General features: G+C 42.1%; 1 protein-coding gene and 1 long non-coding RNA gene across 3 annotated transcripts in view; both read right to left on the reverse strand.

The window, feature by feature from the left end:
• The window catches only part of LOC132539405 (uncharacterized), a 211,673-nt gene that overhangs the window by 12,199 nt on the left and 179,164 nt on the right, over positions 1-20,310 (reverse strand). The gene's annotated exons all lie outside the window — the stretch shown is intronic.
• LOC103111249 (caspase-10) overlaps positions 3,139-20,310 on the reverse strand; it is a 37,675-nt gene continuing 20,503 nt past the window's right edge. Inside the window, exons 6-10 of the mRNA XM_016187022.2 lie at positions 16,099-16,132; positions 13,985-14,046; positions 11,456-11,564; positions 5,441-5,933; positions 3,139-4,578 (exon numbers count right to left, since the gene is read on the reverse strand). Coding sequence (XP_016042508.1) covers positions 4,428-4,578; positions 5,441-5,933; positions 11,456-11,564; positions 13,985-14,046; positions 16,099-16,132 — 849 coding nt within the window. The 3' untranslated portion in view covers positions 3,139-4,427. The remainder of the gene's footprint in view (positions 4,579-5,440; positions 5,934-11,455; positions 11,565-13,984; positions 14,047-16,098; positions 16,133-20,310) is intronic.

Genomic DNA, 20,310 nt, shown 5'->3' on the forward strand with positions numbered 1-20,310 from the left:
ACATCCCATGAGCACCAGGATGTGGACACAGCAGTTGGGAAGCAGTGCTCAAATGTGGAGAGTAGTGCAGAAGAACCAGGATGCTCTGTTATTAATTTTTGAAAGACGATCACCACAGAGGAATTGTACCATTGTAAAAATGAAGGTATGAAATAGACCCTGAGAATAATTCCATGGGTATCCAAAAGGCTCAAGAATTCCAGTTTCAGAACAACTTGACTAGATCACTGAGAAATTGTCTGATCTAAAAGACAGTGACTAGATATAGCACCAAAGTTATAAAATGAGATAAACTTTTTAAAAAATTTATTTTGATTTTCTTTATTTTCCCTCTTGTTGCCCTTGTTGTTTTTTTATTGTTGTCGTTGTTGTTGGATAGGACAGAGAGAAATGGAGAGAGGAGGGGAAGACAGAGAGGGGGAGAGAAAGACAGACACCTGCAGATCTGCTTCACCGCCTGTGAAGCGACTCCCCTGCAGGCGGGGAGCTGGGGCTCGAACCTGGATCCTTCAGTCGCTCCTTGCGCTTGGCGCCACGTGCGCTTAACCCGCTGCGCTGCCGCCCGACTCCCAAGATAAACTTTTTATTGTGGTTTATCGTGGTGAGGACAAGAGCTGCTAGTCAGCCACAGTGTCACCATTGTGTTACACTGGTGGGTGTCAGCTCTCTATCGACAACAGATTAGTTACTCTTATGTTTAAATTACCTGAGCATTTTCAGGGCATACTGCACTGCTAAAGGAAAGTCCGTGATGCTACACTTGTCACCCACCATGGCAAGCTCCTGCAGCAGAATGTTTGAGATGACAAGTAGCTCTGATAACAATAAATACCAGTGTTAGCAACATTAATCTTAGATAAAGTAAGACTTTATCCATGTCTTAATGCCTTTCACGTTGTTTGCTAGAAGCTAACATTTTTTCAAGAAAGAAAACAACTGCTTAAATTGAAAATGAACTCTTATATGCTGAGCAAACCAGACAAACAAATAAAAACCTCCATCATACGGTTAGGGTGGTAGTGCAGCAGGTTAAGCGCACATGGTGCAAAGTGCAATTACCAGTGTAAGGTTCAAGCCCCCGCTCCCCACTTGCAAGGGGATCACTTCACAAGTGGTAAAGCAAGTCTGCAGGTATCTATATTTCTCTCCCCCCACCCTCCATGTCTCCTCCTCACTCAATTTCTCTCTGTCCTATGCAACAGCAACAGTAATGCCAACGATAACAATAACAACAACACGGCAACAAAATGAGAAAAAATGGTCTCCAGGAGTGGTGGATTCATAGTGCAGGCACCAAACCTCAGCAATAACCCTGGAGGAGAAAAAAAAAAAAAAAGCCTCCATCACAAGGCATCACAAAGTACTATACCTCTGTAGTTTATATAATCTTATAAACCACTAGCAGAAAGAAAATAGAAACCTCACTCAGTGTGACCATTTGCTTCATAAATTCTGAACAATGGCTGTGACCACTGCCAAACTGTTATGATCAAACCACTTCCTGCTATCCCTGGACTTAAAGTACTTTAAATTCTCTCATCTCTCTCTCTCTCTCTCACACACACACACACATACACACAACACACACACACACACATTTGCACACACTCAAATACAGACAAGCATAAACACATGCTTTTTTAAAAGAAATTAGTCAAATATAATTGCACTCCTTGTGTCTATGGAGACCTATGGCTTTTATGTATAAAGTATAGTGACTCCTGTAATATTTACTGGAGATTTCTAGAAAAAAAATATTTTATGCAAAGTTTAGGGCTGCTAGAATTTAACCTGGCATAACCACTAAGCTCCAGCAGCATATAGACGAAATATGAACTAGAATACAGATCCAGGACTTAAATGTCAAGTCCACAGTGTATCTGACAAAAGTGACATTCACCAGTAGTATTTTGTCCAGTTGGATCCAGAACCAATAGCTGGCTTTATTGCTTTTAGGGACATTGTGAACCAGTGAGGAAAGATGCTAGTGTTCTTCTGTGGCAAAAGTCAGCTGGGATGAGATCAGAGGAGCTCAAACTCTGCTATTTCCTATTAGGATGCTATCAGAAGACTCTGACACCTAAAGTCATATGTGTCTTAGACTCAGTTTATATGTCTCATCTGCAGCTTACATGTTCCTTGACCTTCCCCACAAGTCGCATTTTCTCTTTGGAGTGTATTTATTCTACTTTATTGATCTTCACTCACTTTTTTTAAATTTTATATATTTTTTTTTACTTTTTTTATTATCATTATCTATTGGATAGAGACAGCCACAAATTGAGAGGGTATGGGGCCAGGTGGTGGCGCACATGTTGAGTGCACATGTTACAAATTGAGGGGGGGGGGTAGAGAGGGAGAGAGAGAAAAAAAAGACATCTGAAGCCCTGCTTCACCACTCACAAAGCTTTGCCCCTGCAAGTGGGGATCAGGGCCTAGAACCTGGGTCCCTGCACATTGTAACATGTGCGCTCAACCAGGGGCGCCACTTCCTGGCCTCTGTACTCTCACTTTTATAGCTGTTTCTTGCTCCACTTGATTTTTTCCCTTCTCTATATAAGGCTAAATAAACTAGTATGGTGTGGTGTGTCAAAACAATGAAGTCACAAAGCAAACTAGAAACCCAAGACTTCTAACTCCAGGTCTCTGCTCTTTTGCCTGTTCATGTCACCCTTCATGTGCAGAGGGCTTCACTGCTCAGTGGCCACCATTGTATATTTTCAGTTGGACAAACTACCAGAAATTAGTGTTGACTTCCTATAAGCAGTAGTTTTGGAGGATCATCCAGACATATGTGCTAGACTGGTTGCTTTGGTCATGCTACATCCAAACCCATGGAATTACTAGCTACATTACAGCAAGGCTTCTATGAATATTTCTCACAGTAGGTGTACCATAAGATGACTTTCACAGAAATAATTAAATTATATTCTATTGAGCATCACTGAGTGGTTTTCCTCATTCTCTGGCATCTCTTATGATACTAGAGCCAAACACATGTTCATCAAGACTTGTTATAGCCAACTCACATTCCAGTTCACTGAAGTGGGAAATAAAATTTTGTAAAGAATAAGGACTAGAGGATCATAGTGAATTGCTTTGCTTCATTGTCTAGAAATGAAAACTTAACAACAGAACTTCCAATTTCCTAGGAATTAAAATTTAATTCAAATCTAAGCTATATCTTAAAACAATTCCTAGAAGAAATTAATGAAGAAATGTGCCTCTTGAAAACTTGAAGAGGGAGGGAATCACATACATACACCGGTTCAGAACATTAATTTTTTTTAAATCTACGGCATATATGGGGGGGTGGAGAGGGAGAGGGAGAAAGCAGAGTTTGTACACAGGACTTTCATGCAAGAGGTCCCAGGTCGAGTCCCATGCACTCCATATAAAAGAGCTGAGTGGAATTCAAACAGAACACACACACTACAAAATGTACATAGACTAGGATGCAAAGCTACCCTCTCCAGAACACGTAAACAGACGCCTCTCTGGTTAAAGAGAGAGAAACGGTCCCTGTGAGTAATTTCAGCGCTTCAGGTTATCACTGTCCTCACCCTGTGGCCAGGAGAGCACAGCATGTTGGTGATAGAAGCAGGGAGTCTGATAGTGCAGCTGCTAACCCTGAGAAATCCTCCCAACACAGCGAGAGAGAGAGATGTCATTGTATAGACTGAGTCCTGACTCAAATCCAGCACCATTCGTGCTTTTTCAGGTGACAAGTAATAAATCCTTGTCTTGGTTTTAGTGAGTTGGAATAGGGCAGTCTGTCACTGGAATCTGAAAACTTATGACCAACGTGAAGTTTGATACAAGGCTGTTAACAGTTTTTCACCTGTATAACTGGATATGTCTCTCCTCACAATGAACTGTCACCTTCCTAGAGCCAAACCTGGACCCAAGACAGGAGAAGCAGTTCCTGCAGCAATAACTGCCGTACATGACAGACATCTACTAGGAAGGGCAGATCAGAGAGAAGGCTAGTAAACCACAACCTCAACATCATCTGATATCCATAGCAAGATGGTGCCTACATAGACTTGTAACAAGGAATGGTTACACAGAGAATACATCCAGATTCAGGTTAAGGACAGTGGTTCTAGGAGTGAAAAGGACTCTCAAAAAGTACTGATCCCAACTTTTACACAAAACACAGCCAAATTACTCCTCTTCCCCCCTTTCCCGCCAGCACACAACTAAATCTAAGGCCATAGCCTAAGAATTCATAAGAGAAAATGTCTTGGCATTTGGATTTGTCAAAAAGAAAAAACAAAGACAAAACAGAATTTGGTTACCATAAGTAAGGTATCTCCTACTCTTAGAATGGCAGGCAGGAACCAGGAGCCAGCATGTCAACTTGTCACTGACTCCTATGCTGGGGGGAGTTGGGAGAGATGTCTAATAGCCAGTGAAAACTGCAATCATAGAAACGGTGCCTGTGGCACAGGAAATTTTAGCTGTTTGCACAGTGTGAATGAGGGCTGAGGCATCTGTTTCTTTATTCCTTTTGAGTCTGCCTGTTCACTTACATCTTTGTTGACAGCGGTGAGGATAGTTAAGATGTCATGATGCCTGTAGGCAGAAAAAAAAAATTTTTTTAAGTCAACAGACAGAAATTACATACTAGGTCTTAGCAAGAAGATCTCAAAAATATATGGCTCCTTCCTAAGTCAAACATGCCAAGGATCTGATACAAACTCACACAATATGAAGAAACACTACTGAAATTGGTAAAAAAAAAAAAAGTTAACATATGAAACTTTTTGAGGATGTATTAAATGTTTAAGAGCAGTTTAATAACAGAATCTTACTTTTTCTACAAGGAAATTTTCCCATGTTCTTCCTTCAAGTTGATAGATGGATAAATAGGTGGATAAATAGACATATAGATAGACATATAGATAAATAGATACATATAGATACATACATATGTGTGTAAATATATACTGGGTGACTGGGTGAGTAGATGAGAGAGGATATCCATGAATTATCATTTTGACAATCATACAAAGAAACATGACACAACTCCATAACCTAAAAACTTAGAATGTAGATATGAAACATGAACAAGGATGATATAAAAGCCAGATCCATAGTTCAAAGGAGAATGTGATAAAAACCATATGAAAAGTTACGTCAAATATCCATTGCAACCATGGAGGAAAAAAACAGCATTTCTGGCTGACAGGAAAGGACCCCTGATTTTGAGCAACTTGAAGGCAGGAATTGCATCTTTTTTATTTCACAGCTTTTTTTTTCAGTTATTTGTTGATACCCAGTGCAGGTCTGCCAATGGATGGATGAATAAATATAGAAAACAGATGGACAGACAGGCAAATGGATGGGTGGATAGATGGTTAGATGGATGGAGAGCCTGGATGGATGGAAGATGGATGTAGTGGTAGGTATATGGAGCAACTCAAAAAACTCTTACCTTGGGACCATGTCCTTTAGATGGTTGCACAGTGACTGAATATACCAGCTGCCTTTCTCTAGATGTCGAAAGGATACATAGCCTGGGAAACTGGCCATGCCGAGAAGAAAATCCACCCAATCTGGACGTCCATTCTGAAGGGAAGAGGATATGCTCTCATAACTTAAAGCATCTTCTTCAATAAGTACAGCAGGTTGTATCTCTTTACCTTGGCAGGCCTGGATGAAAAAGAGTTTGGGTTTGTGAGCCAGCCCAGGACACTGCTGGAGTGTGAAATGAGACATGATCTCCCGAATGGAAATGTGAGCCTCATCTGAAGTGTAGACAGCGCCGTTTGTCCCATGGCTTAGAACACAGAACACAAAGCAGTCTCTATCTTCATGGCCTGGGTCTTTCTGGTACTCCTTGAGAATCTCTGCCAGCTTCTTCTTGGTCACATCATCATATTTATATACATGAAACTCAAGCCACTTAAATATACTACTCAGGTATTCTAGAGGAAGAAAAGGAGAGAAAGGGAAAATTGTGAAATGAATAGTAAAGGAATCAAACACAGACCTTTGGTGATAGGAGCGGGGGGGGGGGAGAAGATATAGTGATAGTATCCACAATATTCTTCAGTATTAATTGTATTTTAGCGGTGCCTTTTGAAACATAAAAACCATAAGTAAAAGATACACTTGAAATAAATATAAAAATTGCTTGTATAAGGGCATCTCATTGGTTAAAAAAAATCATGTACATGTATAGAAACATATATTTAATTGACTTCTTTTTTATTCATTTATTTATTTTCCCTTTTGTTGCCTTTGTTGTTTTTTATTATTGTTGTAACTTATGTCATCATTGTTGGATAGGACAGAGAGAAATGGAGAGAGGAGGGGAAGACAGAGAGGGGAAGAGAAAGATAGACACCTGCAGACCTGCTTCACCACCATTCCTCGTGGGAAATGTGCTAACTATACGCCTTGTCTTGATGCTGAATGCGAGCAACTACTAAAGCAGTTTGATGAGTCGGGCAACCCAGATGTGGCTGACCATCTCATTGCCTCCCTGGATGCAGTACGTCAAGCCCGCTGGCAACAACTCACGGAAAGTCTGAACTTCACCCACTCAAGTAGTAAGGCCTGGAAGCTTCTTCACAGTCTGGGTGCCGGTAGCCAACCCCATCCCGTCTCCCATCCTCCTGTATCTCCAAACTCAGTGGCCAGTCACCTAACTCAAGTTGGACGTGCTAAGATCGACCCAGTCTGGAAAAGAGAAATTTCCCATGAGTGGTCATCCCACTTCCGGTTATCTTGTCCATCTCCAAAACTCTCTCCCTTTACACTGTCTGAACTGGAAGACGCTTTGAAGAGGGTTAAACCAGGAACAGCTGGTGGCTATGATAACATCACCCCAGAACTCATTCTTAACCTGGGCCCCGTGGCAAAGAAGTGGCTCACTTCATTCCTGTCCCACATCTTGGAATCTGAGTCTATGCCCAAAGTTTGGCGTCGTGCAAAGATTATAGTGGTTTTGAAACCAAAGAAAGACCCAACACTGGCCGCCAGCTATAGACCAATTTCTCTCCTCTCCGTGTGTTACAAACTCCTTGAGAGGCTGCTTCTGTCACGTATTTCTCATCTTACAGAGAAATTCCTATCACCCGCCCAAGCTGGTTTCCGCCCAGGAAGATCTACCTGCGAACAAGCCCTGGCCCTCTCAACTTACATTGAAAATGGATTCCAGAAGAATTTAAAGACGGGTGCTGTCTTTGTTGATCTCACAGCAGCCTATGACACGGTCTAGCACCGTGGTCTCCTAGTCAAGATCTCAAGATGCCTGCCTCCATGGGTGGCCAACACTATATCATTTCTTCTCCAAAACAGAAGATTCCGGGTGCATCTGGAGACTTGTCTCAAGTGGCCTCCCCCAGGGCTCTGTTCTGGCTCCTACGCTATTTAATATTTACATCAATGACCTCCCAGAAACTTCTTCAAGGAAGTTCATCTACGCCGATGACATCTGCTGTGCAACTCAGGCATCCAAGTTCGACATCCTCGAGGAAACACTCACGAAAGACATGTCTCTGATAACTGATGACTGTAAAAAATGGTGACTAATCCCTAGCACTGCAGAAACGGTATCATCTGTTTTCCATCTACACCATGCCTCGGCCTCGCGTGAGCTTAATGTGCAGCTTGGCGATACGAGAATCCGGCATGAAGCCCAGCCAGTCTATCTTGGCGTTACTCTCGATCGCACTCTGTCATTTCACGAACATCTCATAAAAACTGCAGCAAAGGTGGGCGCGAGGAATAACATCATTGCAAGACTGGCCAGCTCCTCATGGGGCGCGAGCGCTTCCACACTACGATCATCATCTCTGGCATTATGCTATTCCACTGCAGAATACTGTGCCCCAGTATGGTTCCGTAGCCCCCATGTCCACTTGGTCGATTCCAAATTATATTCCTCCATGAGGATAATTTCTGGAACCATCCGTTCCACCCCAGTTCCATGGCTGCCAGTTCTTAGCAACATCGCCCCGCCAGATATTCGTTGGGATGCGGCATCATCTAAGTTCATTTCCCACGTCTACGCTCGACTGGACCTGCCAATATAAGCGGATATCTTCGCCCACCCTGTCCAACGCTTGACGTCTCATCACCCAATCTGGTCCCCTACGCCTACACTGAACTTCTCTGTTCCAGACTCTTGGAAACAGAATTGGCAGTCAGCTGAGGTAAAGAACAAACACCTCATCACAGACCCCTGCAAGCGTCAACCCGGCTTTGACCTAGCTCGTTATGATTGGGCCCTCCTCAACCACTATCGAACAGGCCATGGCCGGTGCGCTGCTATGTTCCATCGCTGGGGAGCCAGAGACGGCCCAAACTGCCCCTGCGGCTACAGACAGACTATGACCCACATAGTCAACGACTGCCACCTCTCCAGATTCAAAGGAGGCCTCAAAACTTTATATCAGGCTCAACCTGACGCTGTTGACTGGCTACGGAAGAAGGGCAAACGCTAGAAGAAGAAGAACCACCTGTGAAGCGACTTCCCTGCAAGTGGGGAGCCGGGGGCTCAAACTGGGATCCTTAGTCGGTCTTTGCGCTTTGCACCACCTGCGCTTAACCTGCTGTGCTACCACTTTAATTGACTTTTTATTGGTTATTGTTAAAGTGTGAACTCCTGAAAAAAATTTTAAATAAAGGAGTCAAATAAAATTAATTGTGAGGAGAGGGCATGAAGATAGCATTGTGGTTATGCAAAAAAGACTTTCTTGCCTGAGGCTCCAAAGTCCTGGGTTCATTACCCTATACTACCATAAGCTAGAGCCAACCAGTGCTCTGTGAAAAAAACAAACAAAAAAGCTAAGTACATAGCAACTTGGAACTTCTTCTTATTATTATTAGTTTTCTATTAAATACTTGCTTTCCACAGTAGCATCACAACTTTCCTGAGTAAGAAGACATTAGGATTTGATCCCACTTCCCACATGGGGAAGGTGAGACCTGTGATTTCCCTGTGATCACAAGCCTGGTTCATTGTGGAGCTGGAACTCAGCAACACGTTTCCTCAGACCAAGTCAGAATGTAGACCCCAAATCACAGAGTTGTAAATGGTCAGACTCTCATCTTAAGTGAACTGGTAACACCCCAAATATGATGAACTGAATGTGTGTGAAACACTCCTAGCAAAATGTAGGCATATAAATCAGTAGTTAATTAATATGAGAGGGGGAAATCAATTGTATGTCTCAAAGTTTCTCAAAAGACAAACTGAATCTTTTTAATATATAGGCTATGTATTTGATATGCAGACTCTCTTAAAAGCCTAGACCAAGTAGATTAGAAGCATCCAATAGCACAGCTATATACAAGATACTGGGTACTGTACAGCAAACCATAACAAAGGGACTTTTCAAAGTTAACCCAATTAACAAATAATGTGATGATAATATTAACTATTGATTGTCTTTTTGAACCCTAAGACAGCAGGAACCTCACATCTTCACTATAGAGCCCCTACTTCCCCCAGTCCTGGAACCCTTGGATAGGGCCCACTTTCCCGTATGCATCTCCCAATCCAAACCAAATAATGTTGCATCTGCCGATCACAACCTAACCAAAGCAACGATTGCCATCTCAACATGCTTCACCTCAGACTGTATCCAGAGACTTCACGTGTGGAATGACAACCCTTCAGCTTCATTACTCGGGTGAGACCTTTCCTTTAATAGTACACTCTAATTTCATCTCAGGTAGTTCACTTTCTAACAAAGTCCCATAACCTAGATATACACCAGTTTCTGTGAGAGAGAGCTTATGTGCACACGTATCCATAAACTACTGCAAAATATATACCTGAAAGCAGGATTACACTAGAGTTTGCAGTGAGTACCTCCCTAACACTTCCTCTCCACTATTCCAAGCTTGGGATCCATGATTGCTCAACAAATTGTTTGGCTTCATATGTTAACTCTCTTTTCAATCACCAGGTTCCAGATGCCACCAGGATGCTGGCTAGGCTTCCCTGGATTGAAGACCCCACCAACGTGTCCTGGAGCTCAGCTTCCCCAGAGACACACCCTACTAGGGAAAGAGAGAGGCAGACTGGGGGTATGGACCGACCAGTCAACGCCCATGTTCAGCGGGGAAGCAATTACAGAAGCCAGACCTTCTACCTTCTGCAACCCTCAATGACCCTGGGTCCATGCTCCCAGAGGGATAGAGAATGGGAAAGCTACCATGGGAGGGGGTGGGCTATGGGGATTGGGTGGTGGGAATTGTGTGGAGTTGTACCCCTCCTACCTTATGCTTTTGTTCACTAATCCTTTCTTAAATAAAAAAATAAAAAAAAAAAAAGAAAAACCCCTCCCAATGTTATAGTTGAAATCTTAACTCCCAAAATAAGGGTATCTGGAAGTGGGACCTTTGGAAGGTGTTCTGGGTCCTGAGAATGGAGCCCTCAGGAATGGGTTGAGTATCCTCCCTTATAAAAGATTCCCTGTTGTGGGGTCAAAGGAACCCTCCTGCACTGCTGGTGGGAATGTCAATTGGTCCAACCTCTGTGGAGAACAGTCTGGAGAACTCTCAGAAGGCTAGAAATGGACCTACCCTATGACCCTGCAATTCCTCTCCTGGAGATAGATCCTAAGGAACTCAACACATCCATCCAAAAAGATCTGTATACACATATGTTCTTGGCAGCACAATTTGTAATAGCCAAAACCTGGAAGCAACCCAGGTGTCCAACAGATGAGTGGCTGAGCAAGTTGTGGTATATATACACAATGGAATACTACTCAGCTGTAAAAAATGGTCACTTCACCATTTTCAGTCGATCTTGGATGGACCTTGAAAAAATCATGTTGAGTGAAATAAGTCAGAAACAGAAGGATGAATATGGGATGATCTCACTCTCAGGCAGAAGTTGAAAAACAAGATCAGAAAAGAAAACACAAGTAGAACCTGAAATGGAATTGGCATATTGTACCCAAGTAAAAGACTCTGGGGTGGGTGGGTGGGGAGAATACAGGTCCATGAAGGATGATAAATGACATAGTGGGGATTGTATTGTTAAATGGGAAACTGGGGAATGTTATGCATGTACAAACTATTGTATTTACTGTTGAATGTAAAACATTAATTCCCCAATAAAGAAATAATTTTAAAAAATTTAAAAAAAGATTCCCTGAGAACTTTCCACCAAATGTAGTGACATAATAAAGATGGCCCTCCTCAGACACTGCAGTGTCAGAGCCTCGAGCCTGAGTTTCCCAGCCATCAGTGTTTTCTTGTTTATAAGAATGAAATCGTGTTGGTTTAGCAGCTGAGATGGATTAAGAGACTACTAAGACAACTACATAGACACTTTATATATTTATTCATATGTACACTATGTACACAAGAAGCTTAGAAATATGACATCATCCTTATACTGAAATGGAAGGTAGAAAGAAAAAAACTAAAAAACGATTTTAAAGTCCTACACTTTTATTCAATACTCTATTGACTTCCTTACCAGCATCTTTGTCTGTCCCTCGTCGCTCTTTCATTGAGGTAAAGTTTTGGTTGTTTATAATGACACAGTAGCCTCTGTATTTCCTATCCATCCTGTACACAGCTGGCTCCTTAAGAGAAAAGATGAAGCCATTTGGGGGGGGGGGGTCTTTCTCTTACAATGTAAGGTTTCTAACCAACCACCCCATTTACCAGTACCAAAAGTGGAGCATTCTCAAGATCCTAGTAGTGATCTGGATTAATCATTTATTTCCAAAGCAAAGCCAGAGAGACAGTTCAGCCTGTTAGAGCACCAAGTTTCATGCCTGAGGTCCAAGAGGCACAGTAACACCTTTTACCCCAGTAACCTTTTACCTTGAATATTGTTGCCATTGTCTGCTCTCTCCCTCCCTGTCTCTCTCTCTCTTTCTCTCTCTCTCTCTCTCTGCCTCCCTTTCTCCCCCACTGTCTTTCACCCTCTATCAAAAATAAAGGAAATAACTACCACCAGGAATGGTGGAATCATGCAGGCATGATAAATTCTAGAGGCAAAAAAAAAAAATTCTTATACCAAAGCTCCCCTTCCTCTCTCGTTCTCTCATTCAATAAATAAACTAAGATTTAAAAAAGTAGAGAGAGATCAGAAAACAGCTAATCTGTCCATCTGAAGATAGGACATGTGTCTTACTATGCACATAACCCAGGTTCAAACTCTGGCATGAAACAGGAATATCACAGCACTAGGAGAAGCTATGGTGCTGTTCTCTCCCTCTCTTCTCTCTCTCTCTTTCTCGTTCTCTCTGAAGTAAAAAGAATGTAATAATTTTTTAGAAAGAATGTAAAAAATGTTATATTGGTCTGGGAGCAACTAAAAAGTGTGCACACTAGGCCCAGGCACTGCAGTGATAATCACAATGTTTTGCAAAGGTGGAATAACAAACAGGTCCTGAATAAAATTCAGACTTCAGGGTCAGGGAGACAGGAGGATGGCATAGTGGTCGTGCCAAAGACATTCATGCCTGAGGTTCTGAAGTGCCAGGCTCAGTCCTCAGCACCACCATGCGTCAGAGCTGAGCAGTGCTCTGTGGAAGGTCAAAGGAAGGAGGGAAGAGAGGGAGGGAGGGAAGGAGAAGGGGAAGAGGGGAGGGAAAGAAAAGAAAGAAAGAAAGGGAAGGAGGGAGGGAAAAGGAAAAAGGAAGTGGTCTGGGAAGTGGTTCAGTGGATAAAGTGTTGAACTGTCAAACAAGAGGCTCTGAGTTCAATTCCCAGCATCATGTGTGCCAAACTGATACTCTATTTCTCTCTCATTAATAAATAACTTTTTTAAAAAATTCAGAATCCACCTGGTTTCATTGCAAAGTGCTAGTGTGAGTGTTAAAAAAGTAGATCTAGTTTTAACCTTGAATATATTAAAAAGAATGTGTTTCCTACATGCAAATGCATATATACTTCATATGTCTTTAGATATACATTTTATATACCTTATACATATAAGCATAACAGACATGCATTTCAACGTTGGTAAACCCAAATTTATGCAAAATCATTTTCCTCATTGGATTAGCAACTGAAGAGAGCCTAGGTAAGGCTCTAACAAAGTAATAAAAATATTGAGTGAATTTCTTTTTTTAATCTCCATTAATGAGAATGGGAGAGAGCAGGGAGAGGGTGAGGATGAGGAGGATGGGGGGCTGGTGGTAGTGCACCAGGTTAAGTGCACATAGTGCAAAGCGCAAGGACCAGCGCAAAGATCCTAGTTCAAGTCCCCTGCTCCCCACATGCAGGAGGCTCACTTTGCAAGTGGTGAAGAAAGTCTGCAGGTATCTGTCTTCCTCTCTCCCTATCCTCCCCTCTCTCAATTTCTGTCTGTACTATCAAAAAAAATTTTAATTAAAAAAAATTGGCCACAGGAGTAGAGGACTAGTAGTGCAGGCACTGAACCTCAGCAATAACTCTACAAGCCAAAAAAAAAAAAAAAAAAAAAAAAGGGAGGGGTGGAGGAAGAGAGAAAAGAAGACCAGAGTATCACTTTGGAACATGCAGTACCAAAACTTGGGGCTTCATACTTGAGAAGACAACTCTTTGTCTACCTCCCAGGTTGCCAAATGGAATTTCTGATCAGATTTGAGCATTCAGCAACATCTTATCCCTTACTAAGCAGAGAGATCTTTTTTCAAGTTTCTTTCTGAATGTAACAATAGCATGTCACCACAAATGGGCATTTTTTAATATATGTGCAGTAGGCATTTTTTAAGGCCATAATAAATAGTACATGATGACAAATTATCTGACTGGACTTCTTCAGAGAAGAAGTGGCTTCAGTCAGTTCTAAAGAAACTCTCTTCTCCAGAAATCATTCAGTGAGAGATAGTGTTCTCTCTATAACAAAAAGCCAGTACAATTCTGATGGTTACAGAAAAAAAAAAAAAAGATGAGGCAGACAGAAATGATCACACAGAGAAAGGAAAAAGAATCAAGATGGAAACAAGCAGTTCATAGCCTACAAAATCTCCAGCCATACTTGGAAAAACCTGACAGAAACTGCCCAAACCTGTGTGCTGATGGTAGCAGGCATTCCCAACACTTCCATGGAGGCCGGGGCTTCTCTGTCACCTGGAGAGAGAAGCATTCAGACTCTTCAAGTATATTTCCCCAAAGGTTTTAAATTTCCTTATAGAAAATGGGCTGGGTAGTCCAAGTGATGGCACAGTGAATAAGGCGTTGAACTCTCAACCAAGAGGCCCCAAGTTCAAGCCTGGTCCCCACCACACTGAAGAAAGCTTCAGTGCTGTGGGATGTTTCTATTTTATTATTTATTTTTATTTATTTATTTTTTTTGCCAGATCACTGTTCAGCTCTGGTTTATGGTGGTACAGGGAATTGACCCTGGGGTTTGGAGCCTCATACATAAAGAGTCTCTTTGCATAGCCATTATGCTATCTGCCCCTGCTGTGGAGTATTTCTCTGTCTCTCTAGCTCCATCTCTGTTTATTCTGATAAAAAAAAAAAAAAGAAGTTGTTCTACAGCAGTAAAGCCTTAGTAATGACCAATAAATAAATAAATTCCCTCAAGTATCCCCCAGACCAGAGAACATATCTAAAGAGACCCACACTGCAGTCATTCTGAACACCTGTAAAGTCTTCCTCACCTTGGGAGAAGGTAACTCTCTCCAGAGTAAATTCTGACTAAGGTTTGGAACAGCAGCACTTCAAAGCTGAAAGAAACTCCTTTTTGTTCAAAGGGTGAAACAGAAGCCTGAGCTCCTGCGAATACACAGTCATAGAGCCAGGCTCTAAAGTCAGACAGCTGTGCTCAAACTCCAGCCCCACTCTTCGCTAGCTGTGACTTTCAGCAAAGTTCTAGACCTCATAGGTCTTCAGTCCCTCATCATTAAGGAGGAATGACATGATCCAGGGCCAATCAGCATAAGGCCCTGAGTGGAAGTCTTGGCTTCGCTTATGCTAGAGTGAATCTCTGTCTCTTTCTCTCTCTTTCATCAGCAAACAAATATTTTTAAGGGGGGAGTGAAGGGGCAGGTGGTGATGCACCCAGTTGAGTGCACAGATTACCATGTATGAGGACCTGGGTTCAAGTTTCTCTCCAGCTGCAAATGAGAAGCCTCATGAGTGGTGAGGCAGGCCTACACGTGTCTCTCATCCTCTGTCTCTCTCTCTCTCTCTCTCTCTCCCCTCTCAATTTCTCTCTAAGCAAGAAAAAAGAAAAGATAAGGGGGGAAATGACCACTGGGAGTGGTACATATATAGTGTAGGTTCTGAGCCCCAGCAATAACTCTAGTGGCAGTAAAAAGTAAATAAATAAATAAATGGGAGCAACACAGTGTATAAAGTGTTGGACTTCTAAACATGAGGTCCCAAGTTCAATCCCAACATTACATGTTCCAGAGTGATGCTGTGGTTCTCTCTCTCTCTCTCATAAATAAATAAATAAATAAATATACTATTTATATTTATAATTTAAAGTGAAAGAGTGAATAATATTTTATCTCCGGGTACCTGGAGGATTAAATGACATAAGTCCTAGAAGTCCTAGAAAGCTCTTATAACGATGCTGTCACCATGCTTAATAACGGTAATTCTCATCAACACTGTGTTAGGAGGGGCTCTTCTTGCTCATGCACCATTCTGTGTGCATACTGTCTCTTTTCCTGAATTAAAGTTTAAAATGACTAAAGCCATGGTCTTCTCCCAATGCTTTGGGAAGTTTATCAGGGCAAACCAGACACCCCGTGGGAGATACTCCTCACTGTTCCCCCTGGAACAGTTGCATCCCACAGTCTTTCAGTTATGCAAAAGGAGTCCAAGAAAGCTGGGTGTGTAGAACTCGAAGTTTAAATTTCCAGAAAAAAAAAAACAAACAAACAAACATAGAAAGAGTTTTTACGTGGTCTGGGAGGTGGCGCAGTAGATAAAGCATTGGACTCTAAAGCACGAGGTCCTGAGTTCAATACATGGTAGCACATGTACCAGAGTGATGTCTGGTTCTTTCTCTCCTCCTTTCTCATTAATAAATAAAATACTTTTACAAAACATAGAATGAGTTTTACACATCACAGAGAGAATATATAGCAAAATCCTACTTGTCCTTAAGCAATTTAGTCAAATACATCTATATGCAATCTACAAAAATGTATTAGAAACACCCACCATTTCTCTTTGCTTCTTCATCATACACAGACACCTGTTAAGAAAATAGGAAATTCACAGTTAGGGTGAGGCTGGAAATCTGCAGAGAAGGGCAGGCAGCACCCCATAGGAGAGATTTTTCAGACAGTGATGATGAGGGCTAGATGGGGGGACAGAGCGAAGTTACATTACTGCTAAGGATATAATAAGAAAGGAATATAGTGATCCATAGGAAAAGCCTGATTTAAAAATTGTCACTGATAAACATTTTGTCCTGCTTTCCAGCTTACTGCATTTCAGCCACCAAGTTGCAGATGCCATCCTGACCTCCCTGGGCAGATGACCCCACCAATATGTCCTGGAACTTCACTTCCCCAGAGCCCTGCCCCACAAGGGAAAGAAAGAAACAGGCTGGGGTTATAGATCCACCTGCCAATGCCCATGTTCAGCAAAGAAGCAATTACAGAAGCCAGATCTCTCACTTTCTGCACCCCAAAAAGAATTTTGGTCCATAATCCCAGAGGGATAAAGAATAGGGAAATATTTAGTGGAGAGGATGGAACAGGAACTCTACTGGTGGAAACTGTATGGAATTATACCCCTCTTATCTTATAATCTTGTAAATCAGTATTAAATCACTAATTAAACATAATAAAAATGTCACTGACATCTGTCTAATTTCCATTCCTACTGAAACTCCAGCTGTCCCCAAGTTGACATTCCTGAAAGAAGATCTAATCACTATCACTTGTTCTGCTTGGGTTGGGTCCTTCATGAAGTACTTTTGTTAGTTTGTTTTTAGTAACTAGATTCAGGCATCATTAAATCCAAAGTTCCTAATAATGCATTGCTTTGAGACTTACAGAACCAAATTATTTGGTGGATGGGAAGTGATGAGGGGTGTAGCATAATAGTTATGCAGAAGAGTTTCATGCCTGAGACTCTGAAGTCCCAGGTTCAATCCCCAAAACCACCATAAGCTAGAGGTAAGTAGCACTCTGGTAAAAAAAAATAAATAAATAAAATAAAAGAAAGAAAAGAAGAGAAAAGAATAGAAAAGAAAAAGAAAGGAAATTGGGGGCCAGGCAGTGGCGCAGCAGGTTAAACTCACATAGTGTGAAGTACAGGGACCAGCACAAGGAACCTGGTTTGAGCCCCCAGCTCCTCACCTGCAGGTGAAGCAGGTCTGCAGGTGTCTTTCTCTTTCTCTTCCCCTCTCTGTCCTATCCAACAACAACAACAAGCAACAACAAAATGGAAAAAATGGCTGCCAGAAGAAGTGGATTCTTAGTGCAAGCACTGAGCCCCAGTGATAACCCTGGAGGCAAAAAAATTAATTAATTAATTAATTAATAAAAGAAAGAAAGGAGGGAGTCAGGTGGTAGTGCAGCGGGTTAAGCACACGTGGTGCAAAGTACAATAAATAAAATACTTTTTAAAAAACATAGAGAGAGTTTTACACATCCCATAATGACCTTGGGTCCATACTCCCAGAGGGATAAAGAATAGGAAAGCTATCAGGGGAGGGGATGGGATATAGAGATCTGGTGGTAGGAATTGTGTAGAGTTATAGCCCTCTTATCCTATGGTTTTTGTCAGTGTTTCCTTTTTATAAATAAAAATTATTTATATATATAGTCTTCCTGTCCCATGAGGTAAGTGAAATAAAGAATAGTAGTTTAGTGTGTGGTGGACAGCACCAGGAAACCTGCTTGAGGTGGCCAGTCAGCCAACCCCAAACCATTACTGGATTCACCAGGCTTTTGGCAGCAGGGGACACCAGGCTCACTGCACTGCATTCCTTTCAGTAGAGGAAACAGCAACTCTCTCCTCAAGCCATTGTCTTTCCCTATTCCAAGAGGAAGTGGCAGTTACTCCCAAGATCCTTCTTTCTGATCATATTTCTGAACCCTTTCCTGGGCTTCCTGAAGGCAGTTTTAACCCAGAACTAGATAGCCTTATCATGCTTTTGAGAATGCTACTGTACACAGACCCCAGGTTAACAAAGCTGGGTTCTCCAGAAGTGCTTTTAGGGCATGCAGGTTATTTTGAACTGAAAATGCAGGCTTGGGTCAGGTCCTGACTTCCCCACAAGAGTCTCTATCTCCACCTTCTCAAAATGAGCATAGCTTTAACAGTGCTTTTCTTCCCAAAGGAAGTGATTGTGGATTCCTGTCCCCTCCTTGCCTGTCCCTTGTAGATTCCTTCCCTACTCTCTGAAGGCATGATTCTCAGTATAGCACACTCTCCCTTCAGTCTCAGCAGTGTGGGGACTCTACATTCCACTGTACTCCCAACATCTGGATGGAATTTTCCCTTTGCTGACCTGACTAACAATATTCTAATAATCTTCAACTCTTTTTTTTATAGAGAGACAGAGAGAGTGGGAAAGACACTACAGCACCAAATGCCGTGAGGGCCTGGTGCCAACCTGGGTCAAGCACATAGCAAAGCAGCACACTAATCAAATGAGCTATTGTGTCGTCCCTTAACTCTTTTTTAATATACTTTTCAAACATTGTATTTATTCATTTATGAAAGAATCAGAGCACCCCTCTGGTACATGGTCAGGGGTACATGCTCAGGACCTGATGTTTGTAAGTTCCGAAGGGGTAAGGAATTTCTGCAGCACCTCGACAGTTCCTTTGCCATCTTACAATAAGTTACACTTAAGAAAATCTCAACATGCATATCTTCACTAGAAAGCACATAAAACTATTCATCATATTGTCTGCTGGCGAGTTTTCCACCTGTGTTTGCATTGCCAGCAAGGCTGATGGTGGCCATCTCAAAGACCGAGACTCACATCACCCACCCACCCTATGAATCCTCATACACACACACACACACACACACACACACACACACACACACACACACACACAACTTTCGGGGGAGACTAGCAGTACCATTCTCTGGAGAGGGGCCTCCCTAAATAAACTTTCTTAAGTTCAATATGAGAAGGTAGCCATCTCTTGGGACAATAACTCCATCTGGAGAATCCTGAGCCTGCATTTCTGGCATCTGTTTATAGTACATTCAATTCCTTCCTTTGGATGGGAAACACAGATGATGGCTGTGAAAAAAGAAAGTGTGTTAGCAATTTCAGTGACAAGGTATCTATAGAGGAAGAAAGATTGCAAAGATCACAATGAGAAGAAATAAACAGGAGACAATGAGCAGTGGAACCAGTGTGCTGAGAACATCTTCAAGCCACAGAAAAGCTGTACTGGCCTCACTCCCAGACTGTGCAGTTATTGGAAAATCCCAGTTCTGAAACGTCATGTTTTCCAAAACTCCCTGCCTTCCTTTCCAAAAGCACTGTTTCCCTACCTTCAGAATCCCTGGCTGTTTAATGACAAGCAGGGCTAGAGAGGCTGTTCTATGCTTTTCCTAAACTGCTTGATGCAGACAGGGAAGCTACTTTGAATCAAACAGACTTCCTCTTCCCTCTGTTACCTCTATAATTGCCATGTTACAAATTCTGGGTGAGTTTTTGAGTGAATCCTGACTCACTGACCATTTTCTCCTTAGCAACAACTATGGAAGAATGTCAATTTGCTTAATTTTTTTTCTTCTCCTAATCCTACAAAAGAATAGCTACTTCCAGTTTTCCTCATATTGGTGACTAAGAAAGAAACTGGAGACTATCTGTTGGTGGTTACAAAAGACCCCACACTGAAGTCTTCTATCTGAAGACCCTTGTTAGCCAGTCCAGAAGTTTCCAAGCAAATTACAGGCCAGAGAAATGGCATAATAGATACACAAAAGACTTTCATGTCTGAGGTTCCCAGGTCCCAGGTTCAGTCCCCAGAACCACCAGAGTGGGCCTGTCCCCTGGTTAAGGAGATAGTGTAGTAGATAAAGCATCAAATTCTCAAGTAATGAGGTCCTGAGTTTGATTCCCCAACACAGCATATGCCAAAGTGGTATTCTAATTCTCCATGACACCCCCCCACTCTCTTTCAAATAAATAAGTCAAAACAAATTACCTAAAACTTGACAATTGAACTGATAGTGCCAATAATTGGCACCTGAGACTAAGAACAAAGTCATTCACAAACCGATTTCCTTACTAGGGGGAGGAACTAAGTTTCTCTAGGGGAAGACTGAAATGGTGGCAACCACTCACCCTTCTCCAGTGGGAAAGAGGGGAGGAGAAAACAAGAACTTTGGGTTTCAACCTTTGAGCCCTCCCCTATCTGGGGAGTTAGTCACAGCAGGAGATGAGAG

The sequence above is a fragment of the Erinaceus europaeus genome, chromosome 7 (genome assembly GCF_950295315.1).
Source record: "Erinaceus europaeus chromosome 7, mEriEur2.1, whole genome shotgun sequence".
NCBI lineage: Eukaryota > Metazoa > Chordata > Mammalia > Eulipotyphla > Erinaceidae > Erinaceus > Erinaceus europaeus.